General features: G+C 39.2%; 2 protein-coding genes across 2 annotated transcripts in view; one reads left to right on the plus strand and one right to left on the minus strand.

Moving 5' to 3' along the window:
- The window catches only part of LOC133636291 (sodium-dependent neutral amino acid transporter B(0)AT1-like), a 36,300-nt gene extending 31,578 nt beyond the window's left edge, over positions 1–4,722 (plus strand). The window contains exons 9-13 of the mRNA XM_062030152.1: positions 756–912; positions 977–1,181; positions 3,948–4,107; positions 4,198–4,360; positions 4,453–4,722. Coding sequence (XP_061886136.1) covers positions 756–912; positions 977–1,181; positions 3,948–4,107; positions 4,198–4,360; positions 4,453–4,614 — 847 coding nt within the window. The 3' untranslated portion in view covers positions 4,615–4,722. The remainder of the gene's footprint in view (positions 1–755; positions 913–976; positions 1,182–3,947; positions 4,108–4,197; positions 4,361–4,452) is intronic.
- A 2,492-nt stretch (positions 4,723–7,214) lies between these two features.
- Positions 7,215–9,475, minus strand: marcksl1b (MARCKS-like 1b). The gene is made up of 2 exons (XM_062030153.1): positions 9,148–9,475; positions 7,215–8,600 (listed from the first exon to the last, which is right to left on the minus strand). Exons 1-2 carry the CDS (start codon positions 9,238–9,240, stop codon positions 8,064–8,066), a joined length of 630 nt encoding a protein of 209 aa, XP_061886137.1. The 5' UTR covers positions 9,241–9,475; the 3' UTR covers positions 7,215–8,063.
- Between the last annotated feature and the right edge of the window lie 11,845 nt (positions 9,476–21,320).

Consider the following 21,320-nt stretch of genomic DNA (forward strand, 5'->3'; position numbering starts at 1 on the left):
GGTGAGGGGAGCAGTTGGCAGCAGCGGCGCCCCGCCCGGTAATGATTTTTGGTGATTTAACCCCCAATTCCAACCTTTGATGCTGAGTGCCAAGCAGGGAAGAATGCTGGTATGAGCTTTTAAACATAACCTGTTAACTGCTGCCAATCAAATGGTGAATAAGATACTCTTTAGGGTTCATATGTTTGTAAATCTGACTGTGATGAAGTCAGTGCCTCACCAGCCATGAACCTCACCGCACGTCACTGGTATGTATGTATCTACATTTTAAACAAAATAAATCATAGATTTATAAAATAATATAAGTATAAAAGAGATGTTAATCACCGTAATATAAAAGTCAAATCAAGTCAAACTATGGATAGATGAAACAGGAAGTTGAATGATGTGGACACGTTTGTTACTGGATACCTTGGAGACTTTGTATGTGTAAGTAACATGCAACTATAATTATTTGTTTTTATTCACAACAGCAATTTTTTTCAATGAAGGACACCTATTACAAACGTCTCGTGTGCTATTGTGTGCTTAGCTGTTGTGCAGCTGCGAGCTCCTAGATTACCTTTTTGTAAATGACTTGAGTAAAATAGAAGAAATGGTGTGCTTGTTGGAGGACATTCAGATGTTAACTGTCTGTCCAGCTTTACACGCTGCAGGACCGCTTGTATCGGAGATGACATCATCCGATAACTGTTGTGTTTGCTGATATCTGATATCGGATCAGTATTAATGCTCACTCATGGTTTCCTCTTTAGAAACATCCTGTCCCTCATAAACGGCTTCGATCTCCCGGAGGACAGCATCACCCCGAGCAACTACGACTTAGCCTTCCAACATCTCAACAGCTCAGATCCGGACTTTGTTCTGGGCTTGAGCATGAAGACCTGCGACATACAAAAACTCCTCAGCGAGGTAAGGAGACCACCATGCCGATATATCTCCTCCTGCATTGTGACTGACAGGCACGCGTGTCCAGGGTGTGGAGGGAACTGGTCTGGCCTTTATTGTGTTCACAGAGGCCATCACCAAGATGCCAGCTTCTCCTGTGTGGTCCGTACTCTTCTTCATCATGCTCTTCTGCCTGGGCCTCTCCACCCTCTTTGGCAACATAGAAGGAGTGGTGGTGCCCTTGAGGGACCTGGGGGTCTTTCCTAAAACGTGGCCTCACGAAGCTCTGACCGGTACGTTATATTCGGACTCACGACATTATTCTTCAATCAAGCGTTGGTTATTCGGACACTTTGGACAATTTTATGCTTGCGACTCTGCGGAGGTCTGTGGTGAGGAACATCTTGAACATGGTCCCATCTCGGGTTGTACGGTATACCGGTACTAGTATAATATCGCGGTACTAATGAATCAAAAACGGTACTATACTCTGTTTGAAAAGTACCGGTCCCCCATTCTTTTTTTATTTTTTATTACAGGCATGACGTCACGTCGTGTCATTGCTGGTTTTACGAGCCGAGGAGCATGTTCGGCAGCGCACACACACAGAGTACTTACAAGCAGACAGTGTGTAGACAGAAAAGGGAGAATGGACGCATTTTGGTGTAAAAAGTAAAGATAAAGGTGAAGTTATAACATTGAAACACCCTCAGGAAGAGGTGCTTTAAAACATTAAGTTAAAGTACCAATGATTGGTGACAAATAAAGTAAGTTTATTCCAAGTATCATTATCACTGGAGGACTTGGAATAGCTAAACATGCTTCACTACACGCCGTAGGAGGATACAATAGCTCACCGGTGTCACCGCTAACAGCAAACTAGCACCCATGAATGTAAACAAATGCCATGGATGGATCTACACCTGACATCCACTGTAATAATACCAAGTACAATAGCGTATCGAGTCGATACTACTATAATTACATCGATACGTTTTATCATCACAAAATCGTTTTTCCTTTTTTTAAATTCATATTATGTTTATAAAGTCAGTAAATACGTCCCTGGACACATGAGGACTTTGAATATGACCAATGTATGATCCTGTAACTACTTGGTATCGGATCGATACTTAAATGTGTGGTATCATCCAAAACTAATGTAAAGTATCAAAGAAGAAAAAAATAAGTGATTATTAAATTTTAACAGAAGTGTAGATAGATGTTAAAACTGAAAATAAGCAGATATTAACAGTAAATGAACAAGTAGATTAATAATTCATTTTTACAGTTTGTCCCTCATATTGTAGACAAAATAATAGGTGGAAAAATGACACAATATGTTACTGCATACGTCAGCAGACTAATTAAGAGTCTTTGTTTGTTTACTTACTACTGTTCACTATTTTAATTAAGGACTAAATTACAATAATAAACATATGTTTCATGTACACTAAGATTTGTTGTTCAAATAAAGACAATAACGCAATTGTTTGTGGTCCCCTTTATTTAGAAAAGTACCGAAAAGTATCAAAAAAATGTTTTGGTACCGGTACTAAAATTTTGGAAACAAAATTGCCCTGAAATGAAAAACAAAATCGTCCACTCCAGTGGACATTACTTGTGTGGCCAATTTATTTGGTTAGAATTACAAAATCTGTAAAAAGTAGCGCTGAAATTCAAAATGTCCACTGCAGTGGACATTTGCTTTTTTGATCTATTTCTTTTGTTAAAATAACACATTCAGGAAAACAAATTGCCTTGCAATGAAAAACACGATCGTCCACTGCAGTGGACATGAATTGTTTTTGGTCCATTTCCTTCGTCATTGTGACAAATTTCAGCAAAAATAGCCTGGAATGCAAAACACACACGTCCACTGCAGTGAACATTAGTTGTTTTCGGTCCATTTATTTTGTCAATGTGACATATTTCAGCAGAAATAGCCTGGAATGCAAAACACACACGTCCACTGCAGCGGACATTAGTTGTTTTCGGTCCATTTATTTTGTCAATGTGACAAATTTCAGCAAAAATAGCCTGGAATGAAAACTACACACGTCCACTGCAGTGAACATTAGTTGTTTTCGGTCCATTTATTTCATCAATGTGACAAATTTCTGCAAAAATAGCCTGGAATGCAAAACACACACGTCCACTGCAGTGGACATTAGTTGTTTTCGGTCCATTTATTTCATCAATGTGACATATTTCAGCAAAAATAGCCTGGAATGCAAAACACACACGTCCACTGCAGCGGACATTAGTTGTTTTCGGTCCATTTATTTTGTCAATGTGACAAATTACAGCAAAAATAGCCTGGAATGCAACCTACACACGTCCACTGCAGTGAACATTAGTTGTTTTCGGTCCATTTATTTCATCAATGTGACATATTTCAGCAGAAATAGCCTGGAATGCAAAACACACACGTCCACTGCAGTGGACATTAGTTGTTTTCGGTCCATTTATTTTGTCAATGTGACAAATTTCAGCAAAAATAGCCTGGAATGAAAACTACACACGTCCACTGCAGTGGACATTAGTTGTTTTCGGTCCATTTATTTTGTCAATGTGACAAATTTCAGCAAAAATAGCCTGGAATGCAAACTACACACGTCCACTGCAGTGAACATTAGTGGTTTTCGGTCCATTTATTTTGTCAATGTGACATATTTCAGCAGAAATAGCCTGGAATGAAAACTACACACGTCCACTGCAGTGGACATTAGTTGTTTTCGGTCCATTTATTTTGTCAATGTGACAAATTTCAGCAAAAATAGCCTGGAATGAAAACTACACACGTCCACTGCAGTGGACATTAGTTGTTTTCGGTCCATTTATTTTGTCATTGTGACAAATTTCAGCAAAAATAGCCTGGAATGCAAACTACACACGTCCACTGCAGTGAACATTAGTGGTTTTCGGTCCATTTATTTTGTCAATGTGACATATTTCAGCAGAAATAGCCTGGAATGCAAAACACACACGTCCACTGCAGCGACCCCCAATCTATATTATTTGCTAAGATGTTTTTTTCTTTCGTACGTGTGTTTCAGGACTGACTTGTCTCGGGGCCTTCATCATCTCCCTCCTCTTCGCACTGAATTCCGGGATTTATTGGGTCGCACTTTTCGACAATTTTGCGGGATCAGTTCCTCTCTTGACAATCGGGTTCTTCGAAATGGTCGCTGTGGTTTACGTCTACGGCATAGACAGGTAGAAAGGGAACACAAATTGTTTGATAACGGTCTATGCATGTCTGACAAATAATCCAAATGCGTGTGTTTGTGTGTGTGTTTGTGTCAGGTTCAACGAGGATGTGAGATTCATGACAGGACATAAACCCGGCATCTTCTGGCAGGTTACGTGGAGGTTTATCAGTCCTCTCATTGTCCTCGTCATTTTAGTCTTCTACCTGGTGACTCAATCTCAAGAAAAGCTCACCAACTTAATTTGGGATCCCCAATCTGTAAGAACTTCTTCTGTCAATCATCGTCCTTGTGACAACAATAATAAAAGTAGGCTCATTGTTTTTCTGTGTTTTTTTTAATACTTCAACAGGAAGGATTCCCGTCACTGTCGGTTGAAGAATATCCGTCGTGGATCAACGCAGTGATTTTTATTTTAGCAGGTGTTCCCAGTTTGGTTGTACTCGTGTATGCTTTTTGTCGCTTTATCTTTGTTTGCTGCAAGAGTAGAATAGCCGCATGTGATATAATGTAATTTATTTTGCATTGTATTGTTATTTGCTTACTCGGCTGGTATTATGAGGTTTGTGGTCTTAGGTCTAATGGCTGTCACATTAGTGGCAACCTCACTACACACACACACACACACAGGTCAATTAATAAACCAATCACTGACACATTTGTGCAAAATTTAACATTGATTACATTTGTTGAATACTTCAAGTCAATATTTAGAAGAAACATACACTATATTGCCAAAAGTATTTGGCCACCTGCCTTGACTCGAACTTGAAGTGCCATCCCATTCCTAACCCATAGGGTTCAATATGACCATTTGCAGCTATTACAGCTTCAACTCTTATGGGAAGGCTGTCCACAAGGTTGCAGAGTGTGTTTATAGAAATTTTCCACCATTCTTCTAAAAGCACATTGGTGAGGTCACACTCTGATGTTGGCTCCTAGTCTCCCTTCTAATTCATCCCAATGGTGTTCTATTGGGTTCAGGTCAGGACTCTGTGCAGGCCAGTCAAGTTCATCCACACCAGACTCTGTCATCCATGTCTTTATGGACCATGTTGGAAGAGGAAGCGGCCTGCTCCAAACTGTTCCCACAAGGGGCCGAGCACAACTCCTGAAAAACAACCCCACACCATAATTCCTCCCCCACCAAATTTCACACTCGGCACAATGCAATCCGAAATGTAGCGTTTTCCTGGCAACCTCCAAACCCAGACTGGTCCATCAGATTGCCAGATGGAAAAGTGTGATTCATCAGTCCAGAGAAGGTCTCCACTGCTCTAGAGTCCAGTGGTGACGTGTTTTACACCACGTATGGTGATGTATGGCTTAGATGCAGCTGCTCGGCCATGGAAACCCATTCCATGAAGCTCTCTGCGTACTGTACGTGGGCTAATTGGACGGTCACATGAAGTGTGGAGCTCTGTAGCAAGTGACTGTGCAGAAAGTCTTTGCACTATGCTGACCTCTCTGTCAGTTTACCTGGCCTACCACTTGGTGGCTGAGTTGCTGTTGTTCCCAAACTCTTCACTTTTCGTATAATAAAGTTGACTTTGGAATATTTAGGAGCGAGGACATGTCAGGACTGGATTTGTTGCACAGGTGGCATCCTATGACAGTTCCACGCTGGAAATCACTGAGAGCGGCCCATTCTTTCACAAATGTTTGTAGAAACAGTCTCCATGCCTAAGTGCTGGATTTGATACACCTGTGATTAGTGATTAGGACACCTGATTGTCATCATTTGGATGGGTGGACAAATACTTTTGGCAATATAGTGTACATACTAAGGATACAACATGAATGCTTTAAAATAGAAACATTTTTACAAGTCGGCATATTTTCGGACATGTTTTCCACAAATGTAAACAAATAAGGCTCTTAAACGCTCCTGGTTAGTTGCAAGTTTTCATTTACGACCCTTTTGCGACGCAAGTCGTCGATTTACGACATTAAGTCCAAGATGACGACGTCTATTAAAAGTCATTCTGATTGATTTATGTATTTTTGAGTAAATGTGGACGTTTAGTCGGATAGTTTTGACGTGAAAGCCGGCATTTCATCACATTAAAACCACAGCAGTTTTCTGAAATACCAGAGTAAGTAATTTAAATAACTATTTTTCTAGTTCGTATGTTCGGTAGTGAGGACGTTCTAATTGTTTCTAACAACTTGTTAGAAATTGTCAAAATACTTTTTATGGAACGCGATATTTTACTTTAAATAAGTAATATCTTGCTTATAAAAATTTAAAAACACTGCGTTATCATGTAAAAAAGTATTACATTAGAAAACCGCTCAGTGTGTTGTTTTAACAGGTGGCCTGCAATTAAACTAATGACCGCCAGATGGCGGTGTTGGCCAACCTCAATTTACCCTAACTGGAAGAGAAATGCATTCATCCTTTTTATGATGCAAAAAACGCATGTATAAAAATAAAAATATATTTTGAATTAAGGTCGTTTTTCTTTTTAGAACTGACACGCACTCGTCTTAAATGAAGAAAGCTTGATTAAAAAATGTTTGCAAGCTATTATGAACATGTGAACGAGGTGATTCCTGCTTTTTTTCTCCCCCATGCATGTTGAAGAAGGCTTCTTCCTTCCAAGCCATCCATCCATTTCCTACCGCTTGTCCCTTTCGGGGTCGCCGGAGCCCAAACCAGCTGCACCCAATCCAAGCAATTCTGCTGACGTGCAACAGTGGGGAGGTGATGCCAGTCAGGGATGGTCGGCCATAACATGGAAAGGTTGGTGTGTTCAATTATGTCAGGCGCGCTTAAGTGCACGCAGAATAAACATGCATTAATCTGTCGTCTAATCCTCATAAATGTGAAATATTTGTGTTAAATTAATGAGACTAGGCTTTTAATGGGATTTTAGTGTCACTTACAGAGCAGCACTAGGCTTGTATTTATGTTTAAAAAGTCCTTAGGGGCTTTAAGTATACTTAAATGATGAATATGTCATTAAATAAGTATTTTCACCTCCACATGCTAAATTTTAATGATAAAGTAATGTCAGAAATGTGCCTTTTGTGCTGTTAAAGTAGGTCACTGAGAGGAATGACTCAAGGTGTGTGTTGCACGGCGCAAATGATCATAAAGCCACATCCACGGGCAGGTAACCAACATTTATTTACCATTATCAACTTTACAATAAAACCAGTAACATTTGTCAACATTAGCAAAATAAAGAACAGAAATCAATCCCAATTGTATTTACAGAGACAAAGCAGATTCAGGCTCACACACGACAGATAAACGACTCTGCTTCATATCAAACCGCAACAGTGAACATAGCAAGCTGAAGTGTTCTTTTTATTTTATTCCATAGTAAGGTAAAAATCAAACTTGTCTCCAGTTTTTTTTTTGTTTTTTTTTAACAAACAAGACTTCTTTTTTTTTTTCAAGATGGTTCTCTATAATACACCACAAAATACTTCAAATTTGGGTTAAAATATAGGAATGTAAAAAGTTGGCGAGTCTCTTGAATTTTCCCCGATTTCTTGTTTTCTATTTTTGTTGTTGTTGTTGTCGCCCCCCCCCCCTCCCCCCGCTGTTGAACAGTCTTTTCAAGTGGTGTTGGTGTCCTCTTCTTCCCGTCGCCGAGGGGGCATCTATAGAGCCGGGAGGTGGGCGGAAATAAGACGCGTCCTCCGTTGGTGTCGTCGTGGTGGTCCGACCGCGTGTGCTTGGTGGTGTCGTCTCGCCGCAGCCTTGAAAAGTCCGTCGAGGTCCAGATGTCGAGCGGGAAGTGACCGGGTGAATCTAGTCTGTCGTCTTGACGAAGAAAGTGGCACGTCGAAAGGAGTCTCTCACATACATGTGTATATATTTACATATACATATATCCATATACATATGTATACATATACACATATATATAACAATATATATATATACTCTTAAATTCTCTCTCTCTCTCTTTCTTTGAAAAACAGTTCAGCCAGTTTGTGTGCGTCCAATCACTCCTTCTTTTCAGAGGGGGCGGGGGTCGAGCTGCTCTCCTCTGTGGGTTTGGAGGCCTCGGGGGCAGCTGCCTCCTTGGCCTCTTCCTTGGGGGCGTCCTCTTTGGCAGCCCCCTCCTCTGCTTTCGGGGCCTCGGCTTGAGCCTCCTCCTTCGCCTCCTCCTTCTTCTCGTCCACGGCGGCGGCGCCATTTTCAGCCGGCTTCTCCTCCTCCGCGGCGGCCGCCTCCTCCTTGACCGCCTCGTTCTTCTTGCTCTTCTTCAGGTTGAGTTTGAAGTTGAAGGACTTCTTCAGGGAGAACTTCTTCTTCTTCTTCTTGGGGGTCTCCTTGGCGGCCGCCTCGCCCTCAGGTTTGGCCGCCTCGCCCTCGGCTTTGGTCGCCTCGCCGTCGGCGGCGGCGGGCGCCGGCTCGATGGCGTCGCCCTCGGCGCCGGCCTCCGGCTCCTTGGCGGCCTCGGCCGAGCCGTTGGTGGCGGCAGCGTCCCCGTCAGGCTTAGTGGAGACGTCGCCATTGGTCTTCACGTGGCCGTTCTCCTGCAAAAAAAAAAAAAAAAAAACATAAAACTGCACCAAAAGGCAAAATATCCAACATCCGATGGTTTTTCTTGAGAATGTGTGATCATTTTGCAGAGCATCGTCGTGCTCATCAATTAAGAGAGGCGACGCCTTGCAGCTCCTTGGCCGGTCGACAGGCGGCGGTAGAGGCGCGGGTACCAGACAGACCCTCAACAAAGACGCGTCTCGTCTTTTCCACTAAATCGGTCCAAAAATGTTCCACTAAAACCCTCACTGATGATCGCAACTAAATCCACTGGTTAATTAAATCGGATAAAACGGGAAAGGTGCACATTCGTAGAAAAAAAAAAGGTGCGTTCAAGACGCCCCCCCTCCCCCGTTTTCTTGCATTTCTTGCATTTTGATCAAATGAACACATCCTTTTTTCAAGTTGCGAGGATGCTGCAATTAAGCCACACCTGACTCCTGCAGGATCAGCTTCAACACGTGAAAGATGCATCTCGCCCGCAAACTGGCGCTTGTGTAATTAATTAATTGCCTTGTGGAATGAATGAAATGGCATTACCTGTCCGTTGGTTTTGACAGCCGCGGCATCGGCGGCGGCGGCGGCGGCGTTGGCCTCCACGGCCACCTCTCCCTTGGACGACTGCGAGCCCATTGTCTTCTTTGTCTTCCCCAAAGCAAATGAAAAAGAAAAAACTAAAAAAAAGCGTCGGCCCGAAGTTAATCCAAACCCCAGGTCGAGTCGCGTATCCGGCGGCGAAGCGACGAAAGTGCTTTTTTTTTTTCTCTTTTTTTTTTTTTCTCTCTCCAATGTTCTAATTGATTCTTCCCAGTGCGTCTCTGCTGGTTCTTGTCAGCGCGGTGGAGAGAAAGCCTCTAAACTCGTCGGCGCTTGAACGCAACGCTTCAACATACAACAGGTCTGGGGCGGCACCCGGTGGGCGGGGCTTGGGGCTTTTTTCAGCCAATCGGCGCTCTGTCTGGGGGCCAGTCTAGCAGGCTCTGGCCAATCACTGCTCGCTGCCTGGCAGAAGCCCACCCCGCCTCCCTCTAAATGTAGTTTAAGGTTTATTATTATTGCACATGCATACAATTCCTCTTGTATAATTATGTAAGAGGTCACATGATCACCTGCTTTATGGCCAGTGAGAAGTAATTACGACACTGTTAAGACTGGTAAAAGGGGAATTTGTTGGTATTTTGTTGTGTTTCTTATGTGTCATCTCTAGTATGGTAAACTGGGCAAGTTTTGACCTTTTAGGCTTGAACATGCAACCATTGCAGGGTTTACGTTTGATGAGTCACTTAGTTTCACTTTGACTAGCCCTCAAAGAAGATGCTCCATGTTTACTTTTTTTTTTTTATCGTGCAGCTTCTGCTTTCACTTTTACAAAATATGTTAGGTTAGAGTAGTGCTTCAAAATGGGGGACGAAATTTTTCCACAATCCCCCTGCTTCAAATTGATATTGAGAACTTGATAATATTTGTGTGGGTTACGTTCTGTATTAGAGACCAATATTTGCCTTTTGTAACTGATTGGCCATCTTTATCGCAGCTGTGTAGCACTTAAAGATTGTACTCACCTGAAAGATTCCTTCAGAAGACACAATTAGTAGAGGTAGGGATATTTGGGCGCTTCATGATTCGATTCCAATTTTTTTGGGTGATGATTCAACTCGGAATCGATCCTCAATTCAACGTGATTTTTGTGAAAGATTCCTTCAGAAGACACAATTAGTAGAGGTAGGGATATTTGGGCGCTTCATGATTCGATTCTGACTTTTTTGGGGTGACGATTCAACTCAGAATCAATTCTCAATTCAACACGACTCTCGTGAAAGATTCCTTCAGAAGACACAATTAGTAGAGGTAGGGCTTTTTGGGCGCTTCATGATTCGATTCCAATTTTTTTGGGTGACGATTCAACTCAGAATCGATTCTCAATTCAACGTGATTTTCGTGAAAGATTCCTTTAGAAGACAATTACTAGAGGTAGGGATATTTGGGCGCTTAATGATTCAATTCAGATTTTTTTGGGTGACGATTCAACTCAGAATCGATTCTCAGTTCAACATGATTCTCGTGAAAGATTCCTTCAGAAGACACAATTACTAGAGGTAGGGATCTTTAAGTGCTTCATTATTCGTGGAAGATTCCTTCAGAAGACAAAATTAGTAGAGGTAGGGATATTTGGACGCTTCATGATTCAATTCCGATTTTTTTTGGGTGACGATTCAACGCAGAATCGATTTTCAATCCAACGCGATTTTCGTGAAAGATTCCTTCAGAAGACACAATTAGTAGAGGTAGGGATATTTGGGCGCTTTATGATTCGATTCCAATTTTTTGGGTGACGATTCAACTCCGAATCGATTCTCAGTTCAACATGATTCTCGTGAAATATTCCTTCAGAAGACACAATTAGTAGAGGTAGGGATATTTGGACGCTTCATGATTCAATTCCGATTTTTTTGGGTGACGATTCAACGCAGAATCGATTTTCAATCCAACGCGATTTTCGTGAAAGATTCCTTCAGAAGACACAATTACTAGAGATAGGGATATATGGGCGCTTAATGATTCGATTCCAATTTTTTGGGTGACGATTCAACTCCGAACCGATTCTCAGTTCAACATGACTCTCGTGGAAGATTCCTTCAGAAGACACAATTAGTAGAGGTAGGGATCTTTGGGCGCTTCATGATTCAATTCCGATTTTTTTGGGTGACGATTCAACACTGAATCGATTCTCAGTTCAACACGACTCTTGTGAAAGATTCCTTCAGAAGACACAGTTAGTAGAGGTAGGGCTTTTTGGGCGCTTCATGATTCGATTCCAATTTTTTTGGGTGACAATTCAACTCAGAATCGATTCTCAATTCAATGCGATTTTCTTGAAAGATTCCTTTAGAAGACACAATTACTAGAAGTAGGGATATTTGGGCGCTTAATGATTCGATTCAGATTTTTTTGGGTGACGATTCAACGCAGAATCGATTTTCAATCCAACGCAATTTTCGTGAAAGATTCCTTCAGAAGACACAATTACTAGAGATAGGGATATTTGGGCGCTTTATGATTCGATTCCAATTTTTTGGGTGACGATTCAACTCCGAACCGATTCTCAGTTCAACATGACTCTCGTGGAAGATTCCTTCAGAAGACACAATTACTAGAGGTAGGGATCTTTAAGCGCTTCATTATTCGTGGAAGATTCCTTCAGAAGACACAATTAGTAGAGGTAGGGATATTTAGGCGCTTCATGATTCGATTCCAATTTTTTTGGGTGACGATTCAACACTGAATCGATTCTCAGTTCAACACGACTCTTGTGAAAGATTCCTTCAGAAGACACAATAGAGGTACGGATCTTTTGGGCGCTTAATGATTCGATTCCAATTTTTTTGGGTAACTATTCAACTCAGAATCGATTCTCAATTCAACACGACTCTCGTGAAAGATTCCTTCAAAAGCATGCGACACACACACACACACACACACACACCCAGCAGCTAACTGTTAATGTAGTAATGTAAAATAGGGAAGATCGATCCAAATGTCGATGATTTGATTTTTGATTTTTGATTTTTATAAAGGATCCCCATTAGCCGGTTGCCACAACAACCCACTAGTCTTCCTGGGTCCACAAACTCATTACAATTACAAGTAAAATCATATAATTATAACTACTCAATACAGAAACAAATAAAACTCAACAAGCAAACAATTTACAGTCACAGAATATTAATTACCATATAAATATAACTACACAATACAAAACCAAACAAAAATCATCAACAAGCAAACTAATTTACAGACTCAGATAAAATATTACTTTCCTTTTAAAAACCTGTTTACTTTCAAAGCCGGTGAGAATTTGAGGCAGGTTATTCCAGAGCGATACAGATCTATAAATAATTTTTTATAATTTTATCGATACCTAGTATAGTATCAGTATTTAAACGATACTAAAGTGACTTTTTTTTTTCTTGTTCTTTATTATGACATTTTTGGGGCATTTTGTGTTATTGTTTACAAAGTGAGGGAGTAAGACTCTGGATACAGTAAAGCTTTGAGGGAAAACCCCAAATGATTTAAATGGAAGCCAAAAGTAGTTTTGGTTTTTGTTTAGTTATTGTGTACTAGCCCCTTTTATTTTGATACATTTTTTATGTAGCATTAAATTCCACAGTTGTATTACATCACCTGATTTACAATACTTGCAAATTTTACATTTAGTTAAATAAGCTTTTAAAAAAATGTGTTATTGGGTTTTTTTTGGTTATTCACTATGAAACATTTTCACCTCTATAATCTATTGTCGAAGTATCAGATCAGGACTCCAAATCAGATCGGATCTGAGTCCAACAAAATCGTATCGGAGACTAAAAAAGTTTGTTTTCCCTTTTCTATCCTTCATCTTTCTGCCTCCGTTAGCTCCGTACTTACTACTTCTACTGGGTAGAACAGAGCCCCCGTGGATTAGATTGAGCACTGCTGCTACCTAGCTGCGGACTTGTGGACCGTTCTAGCATTAATACCATAGTGCAGACAAAAATAAGGAACATCTCCCCTGGGGGCCCTGACCCACTATTGGAGAAACACATGGTTAAAGTAACTCTTGATTAAAAAACAAACAAACAACCAACTTGCTTGAATCGACTAATGCTGGGCTAACCCAGCAGTTTTTAGTGTGACATTGGTAAGACTGTGGATGTGGGCGATGTGGAGGGACAATACAGCTAACAGCGTGGTTTCAACACATGGAAGTCCAGTTCTGACTTAAAGTATTTTCCCGTCATGGCCATGTTGTAGTGACCGGGTGACAATCATAGCGATGACTCTTGGAGGATCCTCCAGTGAGTACTGTAATGTACAGTGGAACACACTCAAGGCTACTATATTGGGTGTAAAGATGACTATATGGCTGTTATTTTATGTTTATTACGATATAATCAAGTTAAAAACTTGTTTAAAAGGTCATAAACAGGTTGTTTTATGTTCTAACAATAAAATATTCAATTTATTAATAATAATCCTACTTTTTTTTTACCACGGTCAGCAGCGATTTTGAAACTTGATCCCCTTTCTGTAAAATTGCAGGGTCATTTGAAATAGATCGGTTTTTGACTCAGTTTGTCCAATGAGTTGAGTTCAGCTACTTTTTAAATTGATCAGAGAACTGCGTAAGATTAGCGCAATTTCGAATGTTACGATATGATAAATGTTATCAGTTATCGCAACCCAAATTGTCACGGCATTGTTGGATGTGCTCAAAAAGTACTGAATTATTTCAACCAAGTGTCGTTTTTTTCAAACGTAAATGTGTCTTCTTTTTTTTTTGATTGATTGATTGATATATTTTTATTTAAAAAATGCATAAAAACAAGAGTAAGCCTGATCCAATACAGTGCTATAGCCTTAACAGCCATTATAACAAAATGAAAACAATGGAGAATAAAAAACAAAAACAAATGAGCATTGGACTTTCCTTTTCTTTTTTTACATATTTGAAAAGGAGTGAGAGAAGTTTACACTTATTTAATCCCACCCCTTTTCTTTAAATCATAAATTACTCTGAGCTAGAACTATCTATTCACTCAATGTACAAACTTAATGAACTTGTATATACACTACCGTTCAAAAGTTTGGGGTCACATTAAAATGTCCTTATTTTTCAATGAAGATAACTTTAAACTAGTCTTAACTTTAAAGAAATACACTCTATACATTGCTAATGTGGTAAATGACTATTCTAGCTGCAAATGTCTGCTTTTTGGTGCAATATCTACATAGGTGTATAGAGGCCCATTTCCAGCAACTATCACTCCAGTGTTCTAATGGTACAATGTGTTTGCTCATTGGCTCAGAAGGCTAATTGATGATTAGAAAACCCTTGTGCAATCATGTTCACACATCTGAAAACACTTTAGCTCGTTACAGAAGCTACAAAACTGACCTTCCTTTGAGCAGATTGAGTTTCTGGAGCATCACATTTGTGGGATCAATTTAACGCTCAAAATGGCCAGAAAAAGAGAACTTTCATCTGAAACGCGACAGTCTATTCTTGTTCTTAGAAATGAAGGATATTCCACAAAATTGTTTGGGTGACCCCAAACTTTTGAACGGTAGTGTACATTATAGATATATACATACATATGCACACTACACACATACATAGCCACACCATTACCACTAGTGATCATGGAAATGGTATCATGCCACCACAGCAACACCACTGCCTCAATGGGCAGCCCCACACTCTTCTGTAACACAAACAACCCAATATCAAAGCCCTTCTTCATCTCTGTACCTCTGGAATACCATGTACTTATACTTCCTTTTAAACTGCTTTATGTTTGGACATTGCTTTAACTCCACATTCAAACCATTCCATCATTTCACTCCACAAATTGAAATACAAAAACTTTTAATGGTCGTTCTATAACTAAGCATTTTGAAATTTAAATTCCCCCTTAAATTATAACCGCCCTCTCGTGTGCTGAACAATTTTTGGGAGTTTATTTATTTTGGCTTTATACATTATTTGTGCAGTTTGATACAAAATAATATCATTAAATTTCAATATTTTTGACTGTAAGAATAGTGAGTGAGTATGGTCCAGATATCCAACCTTGTTGATGATGCGTACAGCTCTTTTCTGAAGTATAGTCATTGAATTTAATGAGCTTTTATAATTATTCCCCCAGACTTCTACACAGTAGGTTAAGTATGGTAAGACTAATGAACAGTAAAGAATGTGGAGTGATTTGTGATCCAGAACCTGCTTCGCTTTATTTATTACTGAGATGCTTCTTGACAGCTTAGATTGTACAGGTTTTATATGTGATTTCCAGTTAATTTGATCGTCAATTGTAACTCCAAGGAATTTTATTTCAAAAACCCTTTCAATATCCACCCCATCTATTTGTATCTGCACCCTTGTTTCACGTGTCCTCTTTCCAAACAGCATTAACTTAGTCTTATGACAATTTATTATAGTCAAACCAAGTTTTTAGTTTACTCATTTCTTCCATAATGACTTCCTGAAATTGATTTAAGTCATCCCCTGAACAAAAAATATCAGTGTCATCAGCAAATAACACTAATTTCACTTGACATATATCATTGATATACAGGATGAACAATTTTGGCCCCAACACTGACCCCTGGGGGACACCACAAGCAATGTCCAAACATTGATTGATTGATTGATTGAGACTTTTATTAGTAGGTTGCACAGTGAAGTACATATTCCGTAAAATTGACCACTAAATGGTAACACCCGAATAAGTTTTTCAACTTGTTTAAGTCGGGGTCCACTTAAATTGATTCATGATACAGATATATACTATCATATATACTATCATCCTAATAGAGTCATCACACAAGATAATCACATTGAATTATTTACATTATTTACATGATGAACAGCAATCCCCCAACTTCACAAACTGTTGTCTCTTATTTAAGTAACTTTTAAGCCAGTCTAGTACAACTCGACGGTATAGCTCGGTTGGTAGAGCGGCCGTGCCAGCAACTTGAGGGTTGCAGGTTCGATCCCCGCTTCCGCCATCCTAGTCACTGCCGTTGTGTCCTTGGGCAAGACACTTTACCCACCTGCTCCCAGTGCCACCCACACTGGTTTAAATGTAACTTAGATATTGGGTTTCACAATGTAAAGCGCTTTGAGTCACTTGAGAAAAAGCGCTATATAAATGTAATTCACTTCACTTCACTTCACAACTCCCCTGATTCCATACTTTTCCATTTTATTGATTAATATATCATGGTTAATTGTGTCAAATGCTTTTTTTAGCTCAATAAATATTCCCATTGCATATTGTTTCTTTTCTATGGCATTTGTGATTTCCTCTACTGTTTCAACTATTGCCATTGATGTAGATCTGTTTGATCTAAACCCATATTGACAGTCAGAGAGTCATTTATGCTTTTCTATAAATGCATCTAACCTGTTATTGAATAGTTTTTGTAATATTTTAGAGAATTGTGGAAGTAAAGAGACGGGTCTATAGTTTGTGAAGTGGTGCTTGTTCCCAGTTTTAAACTAAATAGTTTTTCTAATATTTTAGAGAATTGTGGAAGTAAAGAGACGGGTCTATAGTTTGTGAAGTGGTGCTTGTTCCCAGTTTTAAACTAAATAGTTTTTCTAATATTTTAGAGAATTGTGGAAGTAAAGAGACGGGTCTATAGTTTGTGAAGTGGTGCTTGTTCCCAGTTTTAAACTAAATCGTTTTTCTAATATTTTAGAGAATTGTGGAAGTAAAGAGACGGGTCTATAGTTTGTGAAGTGGTGCTTGTTCCCAGTTTTAAACAGAGGTATAACTTTAGCTTTTTTCATTTCATTTGGAAATGCGCCGGTTTGAAATGACAAATTACAGATATACACTACCGTTCAAAAGTTTGGGGTCACCCAAACAATTTTGTGGAATAGCCTTCATTTTTAAGAACAAGAATAGACTGTCGAGTTTCAGATGAAAGTTTTCTTTTTCTGGCCATTTTGAGCGTTTAATTGACCCCACAAATGTGATGCTCCAGAAACTCAATCTGCTCAAAGGAAGGTCAGTTTTGTAGCTTCTGTAACGAGCTAAACTGTTTTCAGATGTGTGAACATGATTGCACAAGGGTTTTCTAATCATCAATTAGCCTTCTGAGCCAATGAGCAAACACATTGTACCATTAGAACACTGGAGTGATAGTTGCTGGAAATGGGCCTCTATACACTTATGTAGATATTGCACCAAAAACCAGACATTTGCAGCTAGAATAGTCATTTACCACATTAGCAATGTATAGAGTGTATTTCTTTAAAGTTAAGACTACTTTAAAGTGCTTTTCCTTCAAAAATAAGGACATTTCATTGTGACCCCAAACTTTTGAACGGTAGTGTATGTTAATGGTTTTGATATCCCTGTAATGACCTTTTTCACCAATGCCATACTAATGTCATTGGAGTCAGTGGACATTTTGTTCTTACATTTGTTTACAATATCCAACACTTCTTCTTCACCCACTGCATTTAAAAACATAGAATTGGGATTTCTCTCCAACAATCCTCCATATTTTTAACAGTTGTCCGTGGATCTGGGATTTTTTCTGCAAGTTCCGGTCCAATATTTATTGAAGGCATTAGCCACATCTTCAATATTGTCATTTTCTTTACCATCATTTGTGAAATACGTTGGATAGTTAATTGAAGAGGTACTGTTTCTTATAATACTGTTTAATAAATTCCATATTCCTTTGATATTGTTTTTATTATCATCTAGTAATTTCTTATAATAATATCTCTTATTTGACCTTATAATATGAGTTAATTTGTTTTTATATTTTTTATATTTATTTGCTGCTTCTTTTGTTTTCAATCTTATAAATTCCCTGTAAAGAGTGTTTTTCTTTTTGCAAGCATTTTGCAATCCCTTTGTGTTCCAAGGACAATTAGTATATTTTCTTTTACTGGTGAATTCTTTTATTGGGCAATTTTTATCATATAATGACCTAAATATTCTCAAGAATATATTGTAAGCACTATTAACATCACCATTTTCATAAATTACATCCCAATTCTGCTCCAGTAAATCATGTTTAAATGAACTAATGGATTCCTCTGATCTCGTTCTTCTGTATTGGGTTGGCTTTTCTAATTTTCTTGTTCTGTAGTTTCCATTAAATATCAGAAAAACTGGGAGGTGGTCAGTGATATCTTTGATCAATAGCCCACTTACGGTCTTATTGTCAATATCATTAGTGAATATGTTGTGGATTAGAGTGGCAGAGTGAGACGTAATTGGACTGGGTCTGGTGATTTTGGGATATAGACTCATACTGTACATTGTGTCAATGAAATGATCTATATCTTTAGTTTTACTGGGATTTAACATGTCAATATTAACGTCTCCACAAATGAAGACAGCTTTATTAACGTTACTCTCCTTTGAAAACAGGCATTCCATCCAATCTGTAAAACGTTCAATGCTTGTACCTGGCGATCTGTATATACGATTATTAATGACATTTCTACTTTTTTCCATACAAATTTCAACTGTTAGACATTCAAGTAGGTTATCAACCACAGTTGTCATATCATCCAGATGTTTGAATCTCAAGGTGTTATCCGCATAGATTGCCACCCCTCCACCCCCCTTGTTTTGTCTATTCATATTAATAAAATCATAACCATCCAGTTCAAAATCTGTCACTTTTTCACTGTTAATCCAAGTTTCAGATACTGCAATTATGTTAAATGGTTGTGAAAAGGTGTGTAAATAGTCCTTGATGTCCTCGAAATTCCTGTTTAGGCTTCTACTATTGAAATGGATAATGGACAATTTGCCTATAGTAATAATATTCTGGTTGTACTGTTCATTGGTGTAGTAGCAGCAGTTCTCATTGATATTGAGGAGGAAATTATTGTCCGGGTCTATGTCATGTTCCAAGTCTTGTAGGTGGTGCTCAGTGTATTGAGATGCTTTCAAATGTACATTGTCATATTCACTTACCAACTGAATTATGTGGCTAGTGTCATCTTGCGTATTGTCAATGTGTGTCATGATTGTGTTTAATCGCTTTTACCTTACAGTCCAGTTCATACGTCATATTCGTTCAGATCTTCCATGTTTCCAATCAGCAGCACTTTGGCGTTCTCCGGAGTACCGTTGAGTTTGATGAATACTTTACAGTTCGCAGTCCAAGTTTGTAGAATTTTCTTCTCCCTCCTCATTTGGCGTCTTGTATTCATGTTAGCATTTTACCGCGGTTTATCATTATACAGCTAATCGTTACATCTTTAAAATACATCTCTTAATATAATTGCAATACTGTATTACATTATGAGAGAACTATGGGGATAAGTATTGTATTGTGAAGTCGTTGCCAATACCTTAGCCCTTAAAGGCAGAACATAAATCAAATCAAATCAAATCAACTTTATTTATGAAGCACATTTAAAATTTACCACAGGGGTAGCCAAAGTGCTGTACAATGGGCAGGTTAAAAGATAATACGAGAACCGAGCAAACACAACACAACACAAACAGAACACGATAAAAATAAATAAATAAAACATAAAAACAGGTTGACAGCAGGTGTATTATGGGGCGCCATTGCAGGATGGATATCACTCAGTGTTAAAAGCCATGGAATAAAAGTATGTTTTTAAGAGAGATTTAAAAACAGGAAGAGAGGAGGCTTGTCTAACACTCAGAGGTAGGTCGTTCCAGAGCTTGGGAGCAGCAGCAGCGAAAGCTCTGTCACCTCTAAGCTTCAGCCTTGTGTCAGGGACCGTCAGTAGCAGCTGATCGGCCGATCTTAGGGATCGGGGGGGCAGTAAGGCTGAAGGAGGTCGGAGAGATGTGTTGGCGCGAGGTTGTTTAGACATTTAAAAACAAATAAAAGGAGTTTAAAGTTGATTCTGTAACGCACAGGGAGCCAGTGAAGGGACGCTAATATAGGGGTGATGTGCTCACGTCTGCGGGTCTGTGTTAGCAGACGAGCAGCAGAGTTCTGCACGAGCTGCAGGCCTGGCTAATGCCTACATACAGGGCATTGCAGTAGTCACGACGAGTCGAGATAAAGGCGTGGATTAATTTCTCGAGATCATGTCCTGATCGAAGCGGTTTCACTTTCGCTATTTGGCGTAATTGATAAAAGCTTTTTTGTACGACGCTACTGATTTGTTTTTCGAATTTAAAATCTGAGTGGAACTTTACCCCCAGGTTTGTGACACAGTCGCTGAGATACGGGGTCAGAGTGCCGAGGTCAACGTTGGGGGAGGGAGAGCGACTTGGACCGAACAACATAACTTCTGTTTTGTCTTCATTTAGGCTCAGGAAGTTAGCTGAAAGCCAGGCTTTGATGTCGTGCAGGCAGTCAATAAGATGTCGAACCGTGTTATTTTGTACCATGGGAAAATAAATCTGGCAATCATCGGCATAAAAATGAAATGCAATATCGTACTTCCTAGAAATAGAACCAAGGGGGAGAAGGTAAAGCGCAAATAAGATTGGGGCAAGGATTGAGCCCTGGGGAACCCCATGTGGTAAAGGAGCTGTGGAAGACATAAAACTGTCTATTTTTACATAAAAGAGCATTTAAAAAATGTATCATTGATTGATTGATTGAAACTTTTATTAGTAGATTGCACAGTACAGTACATATTCCGTACAATTGACCACTAAATGGTAACACCCCAATAAGTTTTTCAACTTGTTTAAGTCGGGGTCCACGTTAATCAATTCATGGTAAATTGAGCAATATGTTCATAATTTTTATTTTAGCAGTATAATTTTGTTGACAAAGTTTTTGTCTCAACCTATTTTCCCCAAACCAAAATAGGACAAATGTACTTTGACTAAAACAATGCCAAATTAATGGACACTTAAGTGAGTGAATGAAAAGGAGACAAAATGTTGACAGACATGATATCCAGTCTAAAATAAAGCGCTGTATTCAGACTAACCATAAGAACATCTGTGCAACAGTTAGTAGGCCGAAATGACTCATTCTGTACTGAATTACTGGTACTGTTTAAAGGGGAACTGCACTTTTTTTGGAAGACATGACAACTATAAATATAAAAATAAATGTAAATAAAAGTCTGCTTACAGTGGAGCCAAAGGTAGCTCCCATATTCCGCCCATAGAATCCAATAAATAACCATTCAAAAAGTGCCAACAATACACCATTTACATTTTGTGACTGGAATATTAACCAAG

The sequence above is a fragment of the Entelurus aequoreus genome, linkage group LG20, assembly GCF_033978785.1.
Source record: "Entelurus aequoreus isolate RoL-2023_Sb linkage group LG20, RoL_Eaeq_v1.1, whole genome shotgun sequence".
Taxonomy (NCBI): domain Eukaryota; kingdom Metazoa; phylum Chordata; class Actinopteri; order Syngnathiformes; family Syngnathidae; genus Entelurus; species Entelurus aequoreus.